The sequence below is a fragment of the Bicyclus anynana genome, chromosome 20, assembly GCF_947172395.1.
Source record: "Bicyclus anynana chromosome 20, ilBicAnyn1.1, whole genome shotgun sequence".
Classification (NCBI taxonomy): Eukaryota; Metazoa; Arthropoda; class Insecta; order Lepidoptera; family Nymphalidae; genus Bicyclus; species Bicyclus anynana.
In genome coordinates, this window is record NC_069102.1 from 6,093,206 (window position 1) to 6,110,141 (window position 16,936).

The 16,936-nt window shown below is 36.7% G+C and overlaps 1 protein-coding gene across 4 annotated transcripts in view; it reads right to left on the reverse strand.

Moving 5' to 3' along the window:
- Positions 1–24: 24 nt before the first annotated feature.
- The window catches only part of LOC112046728 (zinc finger protein 608), a 195,254-nt gene continuing 178,342 nt past the window's right edge, over positions 25–16,936 (reverse strand). For 3 of the 4 annotated variants that reach the window (XM_052887859.1, XM_052887860.1, XM_052887858.1), the window contains 10 exons: positions 13,004–13,091; positions 11,775–12,504; positions 10,973–11,182; positions 10,369–10,479; positions 10,000–10,038; positions 9,266–9,588; positions 8,648–8,801; positions 8,181–8,368; positions 6,533–6,807; positions 25–5,666 (listed from right to left, as the gene is read on the reverse strand). In XM_052887859.1, the coding sequence (XP_052743819.1) occupies positions 5,605–5,666; positions 6,533–6,807; positions 8,181–8,368; positions 8,648–8,801; positions 9,266–9,588; positions 10,000–10,038; positions 10,369–10,479; positions 10,973–11,182; positions 11,775–12,504; positions 13,004–13,091 (2,180 nt within the window). In that variant the 3' untranslated portion in view covers positions 25–5,604. Of the gene's footprint in view, positions 5,839–6,532; positions 6,808–8,180; positions 8,369–8,647; positions 8,802–9,265; positions 9,589–9,999; positions 10,039–10,368; positions 10,480–10,972; positions 11,183–11,774; positions 12,505–13,003; positions 13,092–16,936 lie in introns of all 4 variants that reach the window. The other variant, XM_052887861.1, reaches the window with a different exon arrangement.

Genomic DNA, 16,936 nt, shown 5'->3' on the forward strand with positions numbered 1-16,936 from the left:
TATATATTTTTTTTTATATATAAAAATGTAAAGGAAGAACTTTCAATGCCAAAAAATAACATAATTTTCATATTAATTTATTATGAAACACGGCTTAAACTCACTAGTTTCAAGCCCATACGAGGCTCATAGTCATGAGCTGGTCCTTGCGACGCGGCACAGTACAAACTAGTCAGGCATACTCAGACATTGTATCAGATGAGTTTGTTTTGTTTCATAATAAATTAATGTGAATAACAGTTGAGACAGTTTAAATTCAAAATCATTTTTAGTCAAAATCAGTTTACTAGTATTTGAAGTTATTTTTTATTAAAAAAATGGAACAGCGTACTCGTTTGAAATTCATTTATGAATAAAAGTTTTTATAGATTCTAAAGATTCTATTGTTGCAACACCATTGGCCTTTGGTTGTAATAGTGATATGTAAGAAAAATAATAATAAATTCCATCTGTGAGTGAGCTAAGGAACGGTTTTTTGGTAAACCCTTTTTTTTAGTTCCGATGTCAGGAATTCTTATGGCTTGTATATGGTCATATCATCAATGGCACCTCCCCACGTCTCCTGGCACGCTAATCATCAGTCTATTTGTCAATGCACGAGCGCAGTACGAGATCATGCCACCATGTTCTCATTACATTCATACAAAATAGGCTATTCACAGCATGGTGCGTTTTAATGACAATACTAGAATTTATATCTATAAATGGATCCCCCCCTTCCCATATATAGAGATGATAAGTCGTTTTTTTTATCCTGATTGTGTAAGGCATCCTTATGGGACATCAGCGTCGTCACCGTGGGGTTTGGGCGAGCGCAGAAGCGTTGCCTGATGGGGCCTGAAGGCAGAAGCAGAGTAGATGGGCGGAACGACTCTCTAAAGGCGTCTCCTCTGAGACTCGGACCTCGGCTTAAAAAGGGTGTTTTGGCCCGAGTGTATCAGTCTGGGACCCACCCTAGAATGGACCTGCGCCCACGATGAGGCACAGGTCCATTGTAGACACTATTATTCTAGATAGACAGAGTTCTGGGCTACCAATATGGAATTTTATTATGATACTAATAATGAACTTGATGTCGGGTACCAGGCCCACCCTAGGAAATAATCCTAGATACGCAAATGGATATCTGTGATGCTATAAAGTATAGTAATTCTTTATGTGGAAGACTTTGAATTTTGACTTTGACTTTGAGTTTTGAATATAGTAGTAAGTGTACAGTAGAAATGCAATGATAACATACGTAAAAATGGCGTGTGACACCGAAGCCCGTTTACCAGAAAACCGTTGCTAAGCAACCACTCGGACAAATGCTAATCTATAAACATTTCTGCATTGCTGATGCTTCGTAAGTTTCACACTCATATGTATGTCTACTGTTACAACTAAATCCAAAAAGTCTTCCGAAAATAGAATATCTATACCACAGGAGACAAAGTGGGACGAAGAAAGTGCATTTTTGTTTTGTTCTTTTCTAACGGATTTCCGTATACTTATAGACAATTACAATTATTGTAGGTAACTATTGACTCGATTCACGTAGAACATCTAACATAGACAGAGAGACAGTAAAAACAGAGTAAAACATTCTGTTTTCAAAATAAAAATACTCACTAGTAAAGTTTTTAAAACGCACCATACTAACTGACCTTTGTTATAGCAAACTCTATAGAAAGAACTTATGCAGTTAATAATTACAAAAATAACAGTTACTTTTTTATCAAATTACCATGCCCAAGTATGTTTAATGTTTTAAAAACAATAAAACTTTTTTAAAACCAATCAATAAAGATACAATTTTCTTTTTACTATTCACAATAGTGTAGCAATATTTCTGTATGTTCTATTAGATTTTTTAGATAAGTACATAGTTTACTCTCAAATTTTATTGACATTTTAAAATAGCGGAAAGATAGGTATTTTTTTATAATACAATCATATTTTTGTCATCATTAAAAATATTCCACATCGCTCGGTCAATTTGGCGCTAGTAAAAAAAATAAAAACAAAGCAAATCACCTCCTTTTGGGAAGTAATCTAAAAATTAATCAATTTCTACTACATGAAATTAAAATGATTAACATATTTTGTATCTAATCAACCAACTAACGCCAAGCAAACCTTTAATGATTTTAATTTTGCATTAAAACAATAAAACTCCAGGCCTACTATCAACTTGTTGGCTTTTCATTTCATATCAACGCTTGTTCATTCAAGTGTTTCATACGTTTTTAATAAATACACATGATTTTAGAGTCGCGATTTTTCGATTGGTTTAGCTGACCTGTAGACAGAGAACTAAATAAATAAATAAATAGAAAATTATCTACCGCATTTGTTCAAAGGGAGAACGTGTGTGGAGTATAAAAATCTCAAATCAGTAAACTTAAAATATACTTCTTATCAAAAAATCGAAACAGTCAGCCAGAACAGTACTTGCAGACTGTTTAAATTTTTTTGATGAGAAGTATATTGGTGAAAAAATTGTTGAGTATAGTGAGTGGATTGTCAAAGTCATACACATTTTGATTTACACAACGGCACGCTGATCACTTGTCTATTTACTTATTTGTCTACTGTTTTACCAGACTACACATACAAGTCAATAGTAAAGCCCTTAATAAGTTATTATGTACTTCGCAAATGAACGAGATATAAATTAATGTATAGGCATATTAATAATTAAAAGAAAAGAACATTTAGGCCCCACTTCTTACACAATATATCGGGTAATTTTTGAAACAGGTACACACGTACATAGAGTAATGTTAAAGAACAGTGAATCTCTACATATATTTGTCACTTATGCGTTATAAGGGGTGTTCACACTGGTGCACTGCCATCCACATTCTGATCTACCTCATCAGTCTAGCAAATTATCTTTAAAGTAAGTCAACGATGAATAGCTATTATTAAAAGATGTTACTACTAAAAACCAATTAGATAATGATTTATTTTATAAAAAAATAAAACAACTTCGCCTCATTCACTCATTTATACATTTAATTTATTGAAGTTATTCAATGATTTTAAATCTCTCATTATTTTATTACAAAATATTGAATTAGCAACTACAGCAAAAAATTAACAATTTAACAAATTCAATTGATTTTTTTATTGATAATCAGTTTTATTCAAAATAACTGGTTATGTTTTTTTATCAAACAATTTTCATAATATATCAAAAAAATTATATTTGAAGCAATTAGATAAGGCAGTATTAAAATCATAAATATCAGCCTATTTTACAGCCCGAAAAGGACTCGAACCCAGGACCTCGTAATCCAAGGTCATATAGGCTAACCACTGGACCTACGAGGTAGTGTATCATCAATATGATAGTGCACAATTGCGAACTCCGCTATAGAGGTACACTACATTTATGTTGAAAATGCGCTCAATCATCGTGTTTCTTCCATCTATAAATACACTTGGGTAATTATATACTTAAAATACAATAACACTTATGTGCTGACACTAGATCAGGGCCCTGATTGGTGAATCGCATTTTATGACGTCAAACGTCTCCATTAACGTGATATCTCAAAAAAACATAATTTTACAGAAGGATATTTTTAACTCTCAAAAAATTTCCGAGACAAAACTAATGTTTTCAAGTAACTTTAAAATTATAAATACTTGAAAAAAACATTGGTTTTTGACACGTAACTTTTTTAAACAGCCTCCTAAAATTGTGTTTTACGAGGTAACGTTTGACGTAACAAATTGTGAATAACATGTAGTTAAGATTTAACTGTCACAAATCAGGTACACATGGATCTTATTCAAAAATCTTAGTTGTTTTCAAAAATTAAAAATAAACAAAATGTATAAATCTCTTGTAATGTCATAAAATAATTTGTATTTATTTGGTCAAAAATTAAATATAAATTACATGATAATACAGAGTATTATGTTATAGAGTTTAATCGCTTTTGTTATAATTAATAATAATCAAATTAATCTATTATGTAAAAAATATAAATATTCATTTAATCCATGTGTAGCCGACTGTACAGGAAATGTTGAAATGTCAACTTAACAACAGCAGTCGTTTAACAATCAGAATCACGACAGGAAGACATTTTATTTACCAAAATCAATACCAAATACATCCAAAAACAGTTGAAAAAAAAAAATACAACATTTACACACATTCAAAAATGCAGCCCTTAACTACGGTGCAGTACGGAAGGTACGGAAACTCTAATCCCTTGTATTTTGAGAATATGAGATTTTTTTATACATTTATCGTTTAAAAGCCAAACATACATACGCACAGCGATATTCAAAACACTCCACGACTCTATAGGTTGCTCTCTACGTTATAAATATTCGCTTCTCAATCATAGAGACAGTGCGATTTGTGCACACTACACATATTTAGTCCCAGAGGCGGCCTAAGGATTACCTATGGCGTTTATACACGAGGAATAATGTCGCGGACACATTAACAACACGCCACGCGTCTCCACGAGCGTCGAGTGACAACAGATTAGTATCTTTAGCCAAAATACAAGCTTCAATTTATGTTTATACAAATATACTAAGACGTTGAATAGCTTTGCAATTTTGATGGCATGTATTGTGTCCGTGACATAATTTGTCGCTTTATTTCTATAATGCTTAGACTAACAATTCACCTGGAAGTATGAAGTCCTGGTGGATATTTAATATTATTTTAAAAAGAGTAACATGTAAACTGAAGTTTAAATTAATTAAGTTAACGAAAATAGTTTCGTAGCCAATTATCCTAATTTAAGCGTTTTACGTTCAGTCGTTATGGTATAAAGGGTCTTTGTTAGTCTAGGCTAATAGAAGAGCAATAATAATTTTCATTAATTAATTAATTAGGATATCTTTTCCCCATCTCACACTATATTGTTACGATGATCACATTGACGCCTTTAATCTTAAACTACATTATCTAAATATCAATTAATCTTAACATTAAAACTAGGTACGCTTGATTTTGTTTTGTGGAATGCACTTTTCATAAATAAAGATCTTAATACACACTGAATTCGGGTACAATTTTACGGGGCTTCAAACATCAGTACAATGCCCGGAGGAAGAATCAGAGAGTTCAATGATTTATAATTACACTTTGATCAACAGGAGACTAAAAAATAGTAGGGCAATTTACACATAACACTAATATGTACAGAACTAGTTTGTGCTTTTACTAGTCAAATTAAAAGTTAAAAGTTAACGTCGGCGCACGCAGTCCTTGATTGTCCGACATCCGACGTTTACACTTTCACAACATCCAGTTTAGGAGTTCATCGATACCACAGTCAACTAAAAATCAGGTAACTATTAGTTCACATACTAAAACATTCAAAGCGCACTTACACATCGTGGGTCACGCGAGATCACAGTTTTTAATGGCTACTGGCATTGAAGCGAAACACGTAAAAGTTAATTTCACTGTCACATTACGAATAGTTTTATTTTGTCACATCCGTTAATTTTTATACGTATTCGATAGTGCTTATCGAAATTTGATTTGAAACGCGACGCTCGGGTCACTTTCGTTGTCGTCGATCGAACTTGATGTCCGAGAATAAGTTAACGCCGGCTCTTGTACTATCCGTGATTGTTCGCTCACTTGGGCGGTGTCGGGAAGGAGTTGACTACAGCTTGCGTGCTCGCTAGGACGGCGGCCGCTGGAACATACAATCCTCTGTTAATGTCTCTATGTAACTTCCACTTTCGCCACTACTCTTTCCCGAATCACATCTTTCTATGTCCACACTTTTACACTTTAGTGACACTTGGTTACACTTAGTTACACTTGCGCGGTGCTGGGCCGCTTTTCGGCCGTATGCTATCGCGCTCCTGCAACCAATTACATGTTATATTATTGTCGATTCGTTTTGCGTGGCCTCACTTCAGGGAGTTAAAGATAGATGTGTTCGGGAGAAAAATAAAAATGGCCGAAAGTAATAAGGTGTTTTTTATAGCATCAAAAAAGTATCATGAATTACATCGAATTAAGTTAAATAAAATCTGACATTTAACATTGTCTAGTGATTATAAAGAAAAACCCTTTAGGAGAATATACTGTAAAAAAGCTAAAAGTCTACATAAAATATTTCGATTTTAATGTGGTTTACGTTATTTTTATATACATAAGCACTTATGTAGTGAAAATGTGCAAGATAAATCATTTACCTTTATTAATTTAATATGTAAATACAAAACAAGCACAGTATATTAATGTTGCGCAGTTATTCTATTTCATAGGAAGGTTTTGCTTAAGATGTACAGCAGAAGTCAGCATAAATAATTAAGATACAACGCGCGGCGTGTGACATAGAAACCCGTTTAACAAAAACCCGTTGAGTAACTCACTCCAAAACAGAAACATGTATACATATAAAGTAAAGCATGTTTTTGGTTTTGCTGATAGGCCTTCAACACAAAACGCCCGTCTAACTAATTACAACTACAGCCAAATTTTCCGAAAATAGAATATCTCTACCGTGCTTCTTGTACCAGGGTATAATAAATGTAAGAGAGGTGAAAGTACCTGGATAAGGCGGCGGATACAGCGGGTAGCCGAGCCCAACGTGCGTGTGATGGTGTGTGTGCACATGGCGCTGGGGCGGCGGCGAGCGCGGGGACTCCTTTGGGGGCTCGGGCCTCGGCGGCTTGCCCTGCGGGGACTTGGCGTGCTCTTGCAACTCATGGATCTTGTGCGGCGCAGAGTGCGGTCCGTATGCGTACTGCGCGCCGTGGCCCGGCGGCAGCAATTCCAGCTTGGCGGGCGCGCCCGGCCGTGAGAGATCCTCTGGTGCATGATACCTTAGTAACAAATGAAGAGTTTTATCATCTATCACCCTAAGTCGTTGGTCCATTGATTAGCCTATATGACTTTGAATGACGAGGGCGAATCCCAGGGTTGGGCTATGAAACATTCCTTTCTTCTAAAAAAAATCATTGAATAATCTCAGCCTAGAGTTGGGAACTTAGTGCTTAGTTGGGTGCCTCGGACAACAAGTTAAGCAGTTCCGGTCATTATCATTAGCACTGATATAGTACTTGTAGACATTCAAGAATTTAACATGATCACCCTAAGACCGCAGAACCTCGGCCGCCATTGGAGCAGTGTGGTGTAATCTAATCAATCATCTATAAAGAGGAGAGGCCTAGCTCTGTGGGCTGTTAAAATAGGCTGACAAAAGTCACACTAAACATAAACTAAAAATAAAAAATATTCTTCTATACCTATTTTTTAATGCTCTAACCTTTTCATAAAAAAAAGTTTAGTAAATTGTTCATGGTACCTAGACCCATAAAGGAATGTGTTGATATTTTAGATATTTTTTAATTGATATAGGTAACTTTTGGAATGGTAAGAGACATATCATTAAATTCTTTGAATGGTAAAAGAATTATATCCTGGGCCAGGGGAGTAAACGCCGTAAGCCATCTTTACCCTTCATTTGGGCCCCCCAACTAATTTTGGTACAGATATACGCCACTGTCCTGAGCTTTAATAGCCCAGGACAGTGGTATGGTATGGTATATAATACTTATATAATATAAATCAAAATGTTTTAACAAATTATGGTTTAATTTGTAAGAAATAAATATTAAAACACTGCGCGACGTGTAATGGTAATTACCTACCTACAACCTACAATGTAACCACAATATAAAGCAAATAACGATTTACTAGGAACAAATAATAATAACAATATTAATCTCATGTTAAAAGTCAAATCTCTGACCTTATAAACATATGTATAGTATGTATTAGTATAGGTATGGGTTCCTATGTATAGATCCACAAATGATATAGTATCCGCGATACGCTGACCTGTGTCAGACTAACAGTTATTTAGTGCCTACTGGTTTCATTTTTTAACTTGTCTTTAAAAGTTTAAAGTAAGTTTTAAATAAAATAACAAACAGCTCTGTCAAATAACGAATTCCTTTTGATAGTAACCACTATACTCAGGAAGGTTAGAATAAAAATCGTATCAAAGATCGATAGATAGATCATAATTATATACAACTAGCGGACCTTAATCCGGCCCTGTCGCAAAATCCGTTATTATTGGATGTCTACAACTTTCCTGCCAAATTTCAACTTTCAACTTTATATCGTGATGAATCGTGATGAATGATACCTTTCGCATTTAATTAAGATAAATTCTTGTTAAACATGTTACCTTGGTACCGACCAGCCTCCACCGAAGCTACCAACGAGCATGGGACTCAAGGGAGCTCGGTACACGGGGTCGAACGGCAGGCCTCCGTAATGAGGCGGCTGCATGTACGGCGGCAGGTAGTATTGGGACGTAGGCGGCGGCGGCGGCCCTTGTGTCTCCGTTGTCGGCTTTTGACCCTCCTGTTTTACCTAAAAACAATGAAAAAATTATAGTTATCAATCTAGATCGGAGACTAGTTTTTGACACAAGAAAGACGTATCTAAAAGTTTGACAAAAAAAATTGTATCTAAGTAACCAAAGTATGATATTGAGGTAAGACATTAATGTCGCCAAGATGTCGTAGGGAACTGCAGGACGGCGGCGGACTTGTAGTTACTTGGAAGTCTTTAATAAAAGGCATGGCCAACAGTTGATGATAATGATGACTACTTAATAAGTAATGACGTAGTCTTTAATGAGTTACAAACCTTAACCTCCTCTTTAGGTTTGTCATCCTTGTCCTTGGGCTTGTGAGCAGGCTGAGGCCGAGGCGGACCGCCTTGCCCTGGAGGCCCGGGCGGTGCTCCCACTGGCTTACCGTCGCCACCTTCCTTTCGACGCTGCTCGAGACTCATGTAGTATCTGTAACATTTATGATATCCTGGTAATGATTTACCTACTGGTATATCTTAAGACCTTCAAGTCTTTAATTTATGCTGCGGCAGCATGCGGGGGTTTGTGAATTTTGGTGGTCGAAATAAAGAATCAAGAAATTTAGTAAAAAAAAAGTGTACTTAAGTCGAGAAAGATATCTTAGATGGTTTGGTTTGGAAGGGACTGATAAAGCGAGGATGAATGAAAATGTTGGAAGGGGAAGGCCAAGGCGAACGTTTCTGAACTAAATTCAGGATATTCTAAAGAAAGGCCAGGTCATGAATACTCTAAAACCACAAATTTGCATACAAGGATTGACGATATTTGTGCAAAATATATACTTAGAGAAAGTTGTAGTTTCTATATCCCTATGGCAATGACCAATTAGGCATGATGACAAGTATGTTTGAATGTACGTATACAGTACGTAGGTATGTACGATTTTAACTTACCTCCTCAATTCCTCTTCTCTCGCGTGCGGGGGTCTTTGGAAGGAGTACGGTCCCATTTGGGCTTTCATTTCTATACTCTCTTTTAAGATCTGATGGTTTTCGTTCGGTCTCGTCGGGTCCTTTCCATCGGGTGGCCTCTGCGGTTTACTCTTGTCTAGGGGGCTTGGAGTAGTTTTCGAACGGTCTGATTCCTTGGATTTGTCATCTAGGGGCGGTCCAGGGGGTGGCCCGGATTCCACGTTGTAAGGAAAATTTGGAACATAGTTGTATGGGTAGAAATGGGGTGGTAGCACTTTTTGCGGTCCTCCATCTGGTTTTCCATCCTGTATATAAAGAACAAAGTCAAATCGTTATAGATTATGCTCTCTACTAAGGATTAAAACACAAAACAGCGGTGTCACAAACAAAACTAACGTCTTCTACTAAGAAATTAAGAATGTGTTAAGAAAACGGTTACGCGTGGTTTATGAGTAGGTATAATATTTCTAATAACTTCGCATAGCCGTTTCCGTATTGCGACGCTAAATTAAAATATAATATTATCATTCTAATATAGAAGAAATTCGATTATTTAAATGAATAATAGGTAGTTTAATTAAGTGGTGAATTGAAAACTAAAGTAAAAATTTAGTAAGAAATACGAGTATCTAAATTAATAATGTTTATCAAGTGGAAAGATTAGCTGAATTTTTGCAGTAATTAAAACTAGTATATTAAATAAGAGTAAAACTCACCGTGTTTGGTTGCTGTCGATAATCAGGAAACTCACGCATCTGTAAGTACAAGAGAGTTACGTAAATAATCGGGTTTCTACAGAGTTTTTCGTGATTTAATTTGCTTTTCAAGATCAAGATAACAGCTGTAAATCAGTGCTGTATGCTCCAACATTTGCTTGGTTCGTGCAGCACAACGCTTAGCTGGTATTTCAAGATTGTGACAAATATGACAGAGATTTGATGCTTCTAATACTTTAATTTTGGTCTTGATTTGCCCAGGTGTTCGAGGCATCGACACTACAATTTGTGATGTGTGGTATAATGTTAAATACAGGTTTTCCTTTCTTTCCTTTCAAGTATTTGCTTTTATTTGTTAATTTCTCTCACCTTAAGGTCGTTCTTGGGATCTCCTTTCGAGAGGTCTTCTTTACCCTTGTCTGAGGGAGGCGGCGCACTGGTGGGATGTGATGGAGGCAAGTATGGCGGCTGACCGTAGTACTGAAATGATATATTGATCATCATTATATTACAATATAAAAGAAACACTTGACTTTAAATACTTGAATAAAATAGTATAAATACTCCATTTTTAAATGGTTACACTCTTAATTGAAGGTAGATTAAGAATTTCACAAATACAGGAACAAAGACAATGTTACAATAGGAACATAGCAGATATTTTACAAAACATAATAACTTAGTATTTTTTCATTATTTACAAGTTACCCCTTGACTACAGTCTCATCTGATGGTAAGTGATGATGCAATCTAAGGACGAAGCAGGCGAACTTGTTAGGAGGAGGAAATAAATTCACACCACTTTCGGTTTCTACACGACATCGTATCGAAACGCTAAGTCGCTTGGCAATATGTCTTTGTCGGTATTGTGGTAACTAGCCACGGCCGACCAATTAAGAAAACCTCAATAGACCTTCTTGTAAATTCACCGCACATACCACCGCGCCACGGAAGTCCAAAAGTTTAGACATACCTGATGATACACTGGGAACGGTCTGTGGCCAGCGTCGGCTTCAGGCGCGCCCTCTGTCGGCGCGGCGTCGTCTGATATGTCGGAGTAGGCGGGGGAGCGCACGCCGGGGGTGGGGGAGCGCCGCGCGCGCCGCTTGCCCGGCGAGCCGTCGGGGGGAGATTCGGTAGACTTGCGCTCTTCTGACGGCATTAGCGCTGAACGGGGTTTAACCTGCATGATAAAAAAAAATCTCAACAAGGTCTCTCATTATGTCAGATGCAGCCGTGCAACTTGCAAGACATAGGTTATTTAATCAACCGTTTAAACAAGTTATCCACCTTTTAGCCCATTTTTTTTAAATAATTTTCGTCAAACAATTTAATACAGTGAGAAAATTTCAATAATTATTCAAATGCACCATTTAAGTAAGCATTTTCTTTTCTTTAGCCGTGATTTTTGTTAATAGTAATTTTGTAGCTGTTTCCTGTAGTTTTTTGATCTTCGAGGCATACTAGCTGCATATTTGTGAATACTGTATAAGTGTATACTACCATAAAATCTGGTAACTATTTGGACTTAACCTTGTCTATGGATTGCTAATGTCATGGACAAAAAATAACGTTTGGTAATAAAATATAGCGATAAATCTGGCAGCGATACAAACTTATATTTGTATTCTTAAGACCCGTTTCATTTTATTACAAGTAACAATTAACTTTCACGAGATTAATTAAAAAGATTAAATTGAGCTTTGAGTCACGTCAAAGATCTCTAGACTTTTTACTTTTTTTTAGCTTTAAACAGAAAATTTCAATGAACGTACCTTGAATTGCGTTAACTGAGTAGCCGGTTGTAAGGTAGGCAGCGATTCAGGCGGCGGAGTCGACGGTGCTGGAGGAGTCACTGGCCGCTCCACTTGCGGCGCAGGTTCAGGAGTCGTCGCAAACTCCTCGAACCTCGGCTGAGGCGGAGATTCGACCACCTCAGGCTTCTCTGGTGACTTTTCCGGAGACTTATCACTCTTTTCCTCCGGTGACTTCGTTGGTGTGGGAGACTTTACAGGCGTCGCCGGTGTGGCCGGTTCGGATGGAGGTTGCGCGGGTGACGCTGGTTCCACAGTCGGTTCCTCCTGCTCCGAACTAGAACCGTCTTTATCGTCTTCGTCGGGTGAACCGTGGGCATGCGATCGGTGGTATTTCAAACCGTTCGCGTGTTTGTACTTTTTATTACAGTTTGGCTCTGGACATTCGAGTAAGACAGGGTCGGGAGGTGGAGATGAGGGGGTAGGTGGAGGACGTTTGGCTTTAGGCGTCGGCGGGCGCTCTTCTGCATCGGAGTTCCTCTTCCTCTTTGAATCCGGTTTGGGAGGAGTGAAGGGTGTGGGAGAAGGCAGCGCTCGCCGACCTTTGGCGCCTCCGTTGCGAAGCTTACTGTGCACTGAGGAGCGCGTTTCCGTGAAGTTTGTCATGTCCGTGGGCGCCGCGCCGCGGCCGCGTTTCGCGCGCCCCTTGGGCGTCCGGGCGTCCAACTCCTCGGTGGGTGAGTCACAAAACCTGGAAAAATTTAATTAAAAAATACATTAACTTAGGTATAATATTTATTTGAGTACATAATACGATATTATCGTAAAATCTTGTAGTTTAAACATTTTATTTTGAGTAGAAATATATGTGTATTATTTACACAATGCAGACTCCAAAAGGAATTGGTTTAAAAATTAATACCTTTTTGACAAATTTAGGTAATTCTTTAAAACTGTTAAGTGTAAGAGAATAGGTTTGATTGTCTGTGTACTAGTTATAGGCATATGAATATTTTAACATTGTGAGGATACCTGCATACCTGATAATTTTCTTAAATCTCTATGTGTGTGAAGATTGCCAATCCAGCCAGCCAGCGTGGTGGACTAGACCTGATCCCTCTCATTCTGAGAGGAAACTCGTGCTCAACAGTGAGCCGAATATGAGTTGTTCCGGGTCCGAGTTTTCAATAGACCAACGAGGCAGTTTAAGGCCACTAATTACTATAAAAAAACCTTAAATAGTTACTGACCGGGGCGGGGCCCAATCGTGTCTCGTGCAGTCCAGTAAGGTCCCGACGTAGGTCTTCCCTCGCCACGTCACGTTCACTACCAACACACCTGGAAAGATAGGAAAAGACCTTAAGAATTTGAGAAACATGAAGATTTCATTATCCGCAAATCACACTAATATTATAAAGGGTGTAAATGTGTGGGTGTTTATATGTTTGCTGAAGTGATTTGGCTAAAATATTAAATGGAAATAGATTTTAGGGACTCTGGATTAACACATAGACTAATTTTTATCCCGGAAAAGCCCATGGTTCCCGCGGGATTTGTGAAAAACTGAATTCCACGCGGACGACGTCGGGGGCGTCCGCTAGTAATATATAAATGCGAAAAGTCACTCGATATCTCGAGAACCACTAGACGTACAAAAATGAAATTTGGCAGGGAGGTAGTTTACAGTTAGTAGACGTACGCTAAAAACGGATTTCACAAGATAACCGGATTAAGGAGGTCGAAGAGTGGTAGACGGACGGGCGTCTGCCAGTCTAATATACAGTCCAGTTACTAAACCAGACAAAGTGTTTTGTCACTATTATGACTAATTAGAAGTTAAATTAAAATAGTAATAGACACTGCATATAATGCATATTGAATAGTGATGCTAATTGCTATATTATTTACACTAAAAACGAAACATGATAACATAAAGAAAAATCTATCTACAAAAACACTAAAATAATTTTCCAAAAGCGAAAAATAACGTCTAATCTATACTAATACTATAATGCTAAAGAGTTTGTTTGTTTGTTTGGTAAAACGCACTAATTTCAGATATAATGGTTCGAATTAAAAAAAATATTTCAGTGATGAAAAATTATTTCATTTGTTACGGAAGGCTATACATAAAGTTTAGCTTCAAACGCAATAATCATACGCAAATGCAAAACGCAGGGTGTAGCTAGTGCTAAATATGTAGTACCTACTGAGTTAATTGAAGCCATTTAAATTACCAAAAAAATAAAAAGAAGAAAATAATAGAAATGTTTTTATATAATAATTATAGCTCTGAATTGAAAATTATGTTTTTTTAAACAATAAAACATCTTCAGCGCGCGGTACAAAAAACGTTTTACAATCAATTTGACAGTTTGATAGCACCTGTCAAAATTCTCATGCCCGATTTGGTTACAAAAAGGCATCGGACTTTAAAATTTGGGTCGACACGGTCGGAATGGATGCAGCAGTTATTGGCGAGGCAATCCAATTTGTCACATCTCCTCATTTGCATACAGGGGGGGCGCTAGGAACGTGACTCCGGCGGTGTATTTAGAAGCGCGGGGCCAGGGACCACCCCGAAACACCCCGCTTATCACGCTCGCGTGCTTACTTATGCAAATTTAATTAATCAATTTAATCCCCCACCACGCTCGTATGAAACTTTTCCACACTATTACTTGAGGTTACATAATGTTATACACGAACGACCACTGTTATAATTAATGTTAAATTGTATCTGTTGTATTTTAACGATATATAATTATTTTCATAATCGTCATGTTTAATCTATACTTGCTTATAATAAATCTGTAGAGAGGTAAATTCTGTACATACGTATTTCCAAAATAACAATCAGGGGTTGATTAGTGATCGACACTGATGCCAAAAATGCAATAAGTAAAATTTTTGTCTGTCTATCTGTATGTTCGTTATACAAACAATAACTGCTGGACGGATTTTAACGAAACAATTGATCTTCATACTCCTGGGCAGGTTATAGTATACTTTTCATCACGCAACGATCAATAGGGGCAGAGCAGTGAAGGAAAATGTTGGGAAAACGAGAGAAGTTACTCAATTTTTACAGTAAGGGCTGGATAAAGAGGTCTAAGGGCGGACGAAGTTCGCTAATTATAAATATGTTGTGAATTCAGAATCGAGTTAAAATTTTAAAATAAACATCAAATCAACTAAGAAATGTCATCTACCTACTGTGTGATATCCACGAAGTGTTGTCAGTAGGCACAGGTTGACATTTGTTACATATAATCTCAATTTCGTACATGTCAACTAACATACGTCAAAGTTAATGAATTAGCCTGCTGAGTGTCACTTATTATCACGTAAGAAATAAATAAATTAGGTTAACGGTTGCGGTTGCTAACTTGATAAGGGTATTATAAGTTTTTTTACCTTCGGTAAAAAGATTCTTTCTTCAGTAAAAAGATAAAATCATGAAAAGATACTTTGATTTTATTATGGAAAACATAAGCAAAACTTGGACCCGCAGATGTTTTGTAGATACCAAAGGAGGCTTAAGGGAAGTATTGAACTTTAAATAAGACTGTAGATGGGATGAAGGTTATGTAGATTAGTTTCGATAGCTATGTTATTTCTGTTTATTACATTACTGAACCATTTTTAGGGTTCCATAGTCAACAAAGTTAGTTTGTTAGTTCGTTAGAATCTCTCAAGGTGGTGAAGTTTACAGCCAAAAATTTACCATTCAAAAATGTTTTAATTTTGGACCTTGTAGATATAGGTTATTTTGTTTAGTACGCATTTTTCGGCCAAAGATATATTTCGATAAAAACGTGGCTATTCTGTACGCAAAATTTATTCGAGCAGAGATAAATTACGATGAAGTGAGGGTTTATAGCTGTATGTAGTACGAGTGTGCAGCAATCCCTTTTTAATCCCCGGAGAGCGATTCTTTGTCGAGACTAGCTCATGAATTGTAAACAGGTGCCTTTTAAATAATGTGTCGTGTAGTCGCGACACATGTTTTATTATTACGCATGATTTACGCAAGAATTAAAAAAAACTCCATCTCTTATCATTTTAAAAAACATCTTGTTTCTATCTTGTTTTTATTAAACTACAGTATACAATTACTATACAGTAACAGTACAAAATATGAAAAAGACAGACTACATGATAAGCGTTTTACAGTTACTAACTACATATATAATTCTGCTATACAAATACACAATTCACAGATACACAATAAATATAAAAAAGCACAGGATTTAAACAAAGTATCACTATAAGCATCAATGATTGTTCAACGTTGAGTCCACCTGCGAAAGATAAGATGACGTACTCATACAATAACCTCAACAGGTTGATTGGCATTGAATGAATTTGTTTTGTTAGAGTTATGTTATATGTTGATATATGTTTAGTAAATGCTAAATTTAGGTCACAGTAAAATGCTTAGGTTTAGAGCGCGCTTTAACTTTTATTTCTATAATTAATTTTTGTTTAGCTCTCTTGATATCACTATTCGTAGGGTCTAAACGAAATACAAATTAATGAAAAAAGAATTTCGTTTACGGTATTTTCTTTGTATAAAAAAAAGATAACATCGTATAAAATCACAACGTCGTTGCGTCAGCGTTGAGATGATGTACTTTCAGAAAATAGCACAGAAGTGCTTTGTGTTTCAATATCTGCTAGCCAGCATCCAGCGATGTCTATAAATAATTATTATCTCCCATTTATTGTTTCAGGAACAATGACCACATAAAGCATCTCTATAAGCAATTTGCATTACACGAACGAGTTATTGTGCCCAGTGAATGGGCATGATAGATGAGACCAACTGACAGTGCGATTTAATAACCCCAATATGAAATTTATTTTATCAATTTTGGATTGCGGTCTGTGGATGAACCATCATAATATGTCATACTACCATATAATATGGATTAATAGGGGTGTTATAATTAATATTTGCAAGCCAATAAGAAAAAGCGCAGTGATAGCCCAGTGGATATGACCTCTGCCTCCGATTCCGGAGGGTGTGGGTTCGAATCCGGTCCGGGGCATGCACCTCCAACTTTTCAGTTGTGTGCATTTTAAGAAATTAAATATCACGTGTCTCAATCGGTGAAGGAAAAACATCGTGAGGAAACCTGCATACCAGAGAATTATCTTAATTCTCTGCGTGTGTGAAG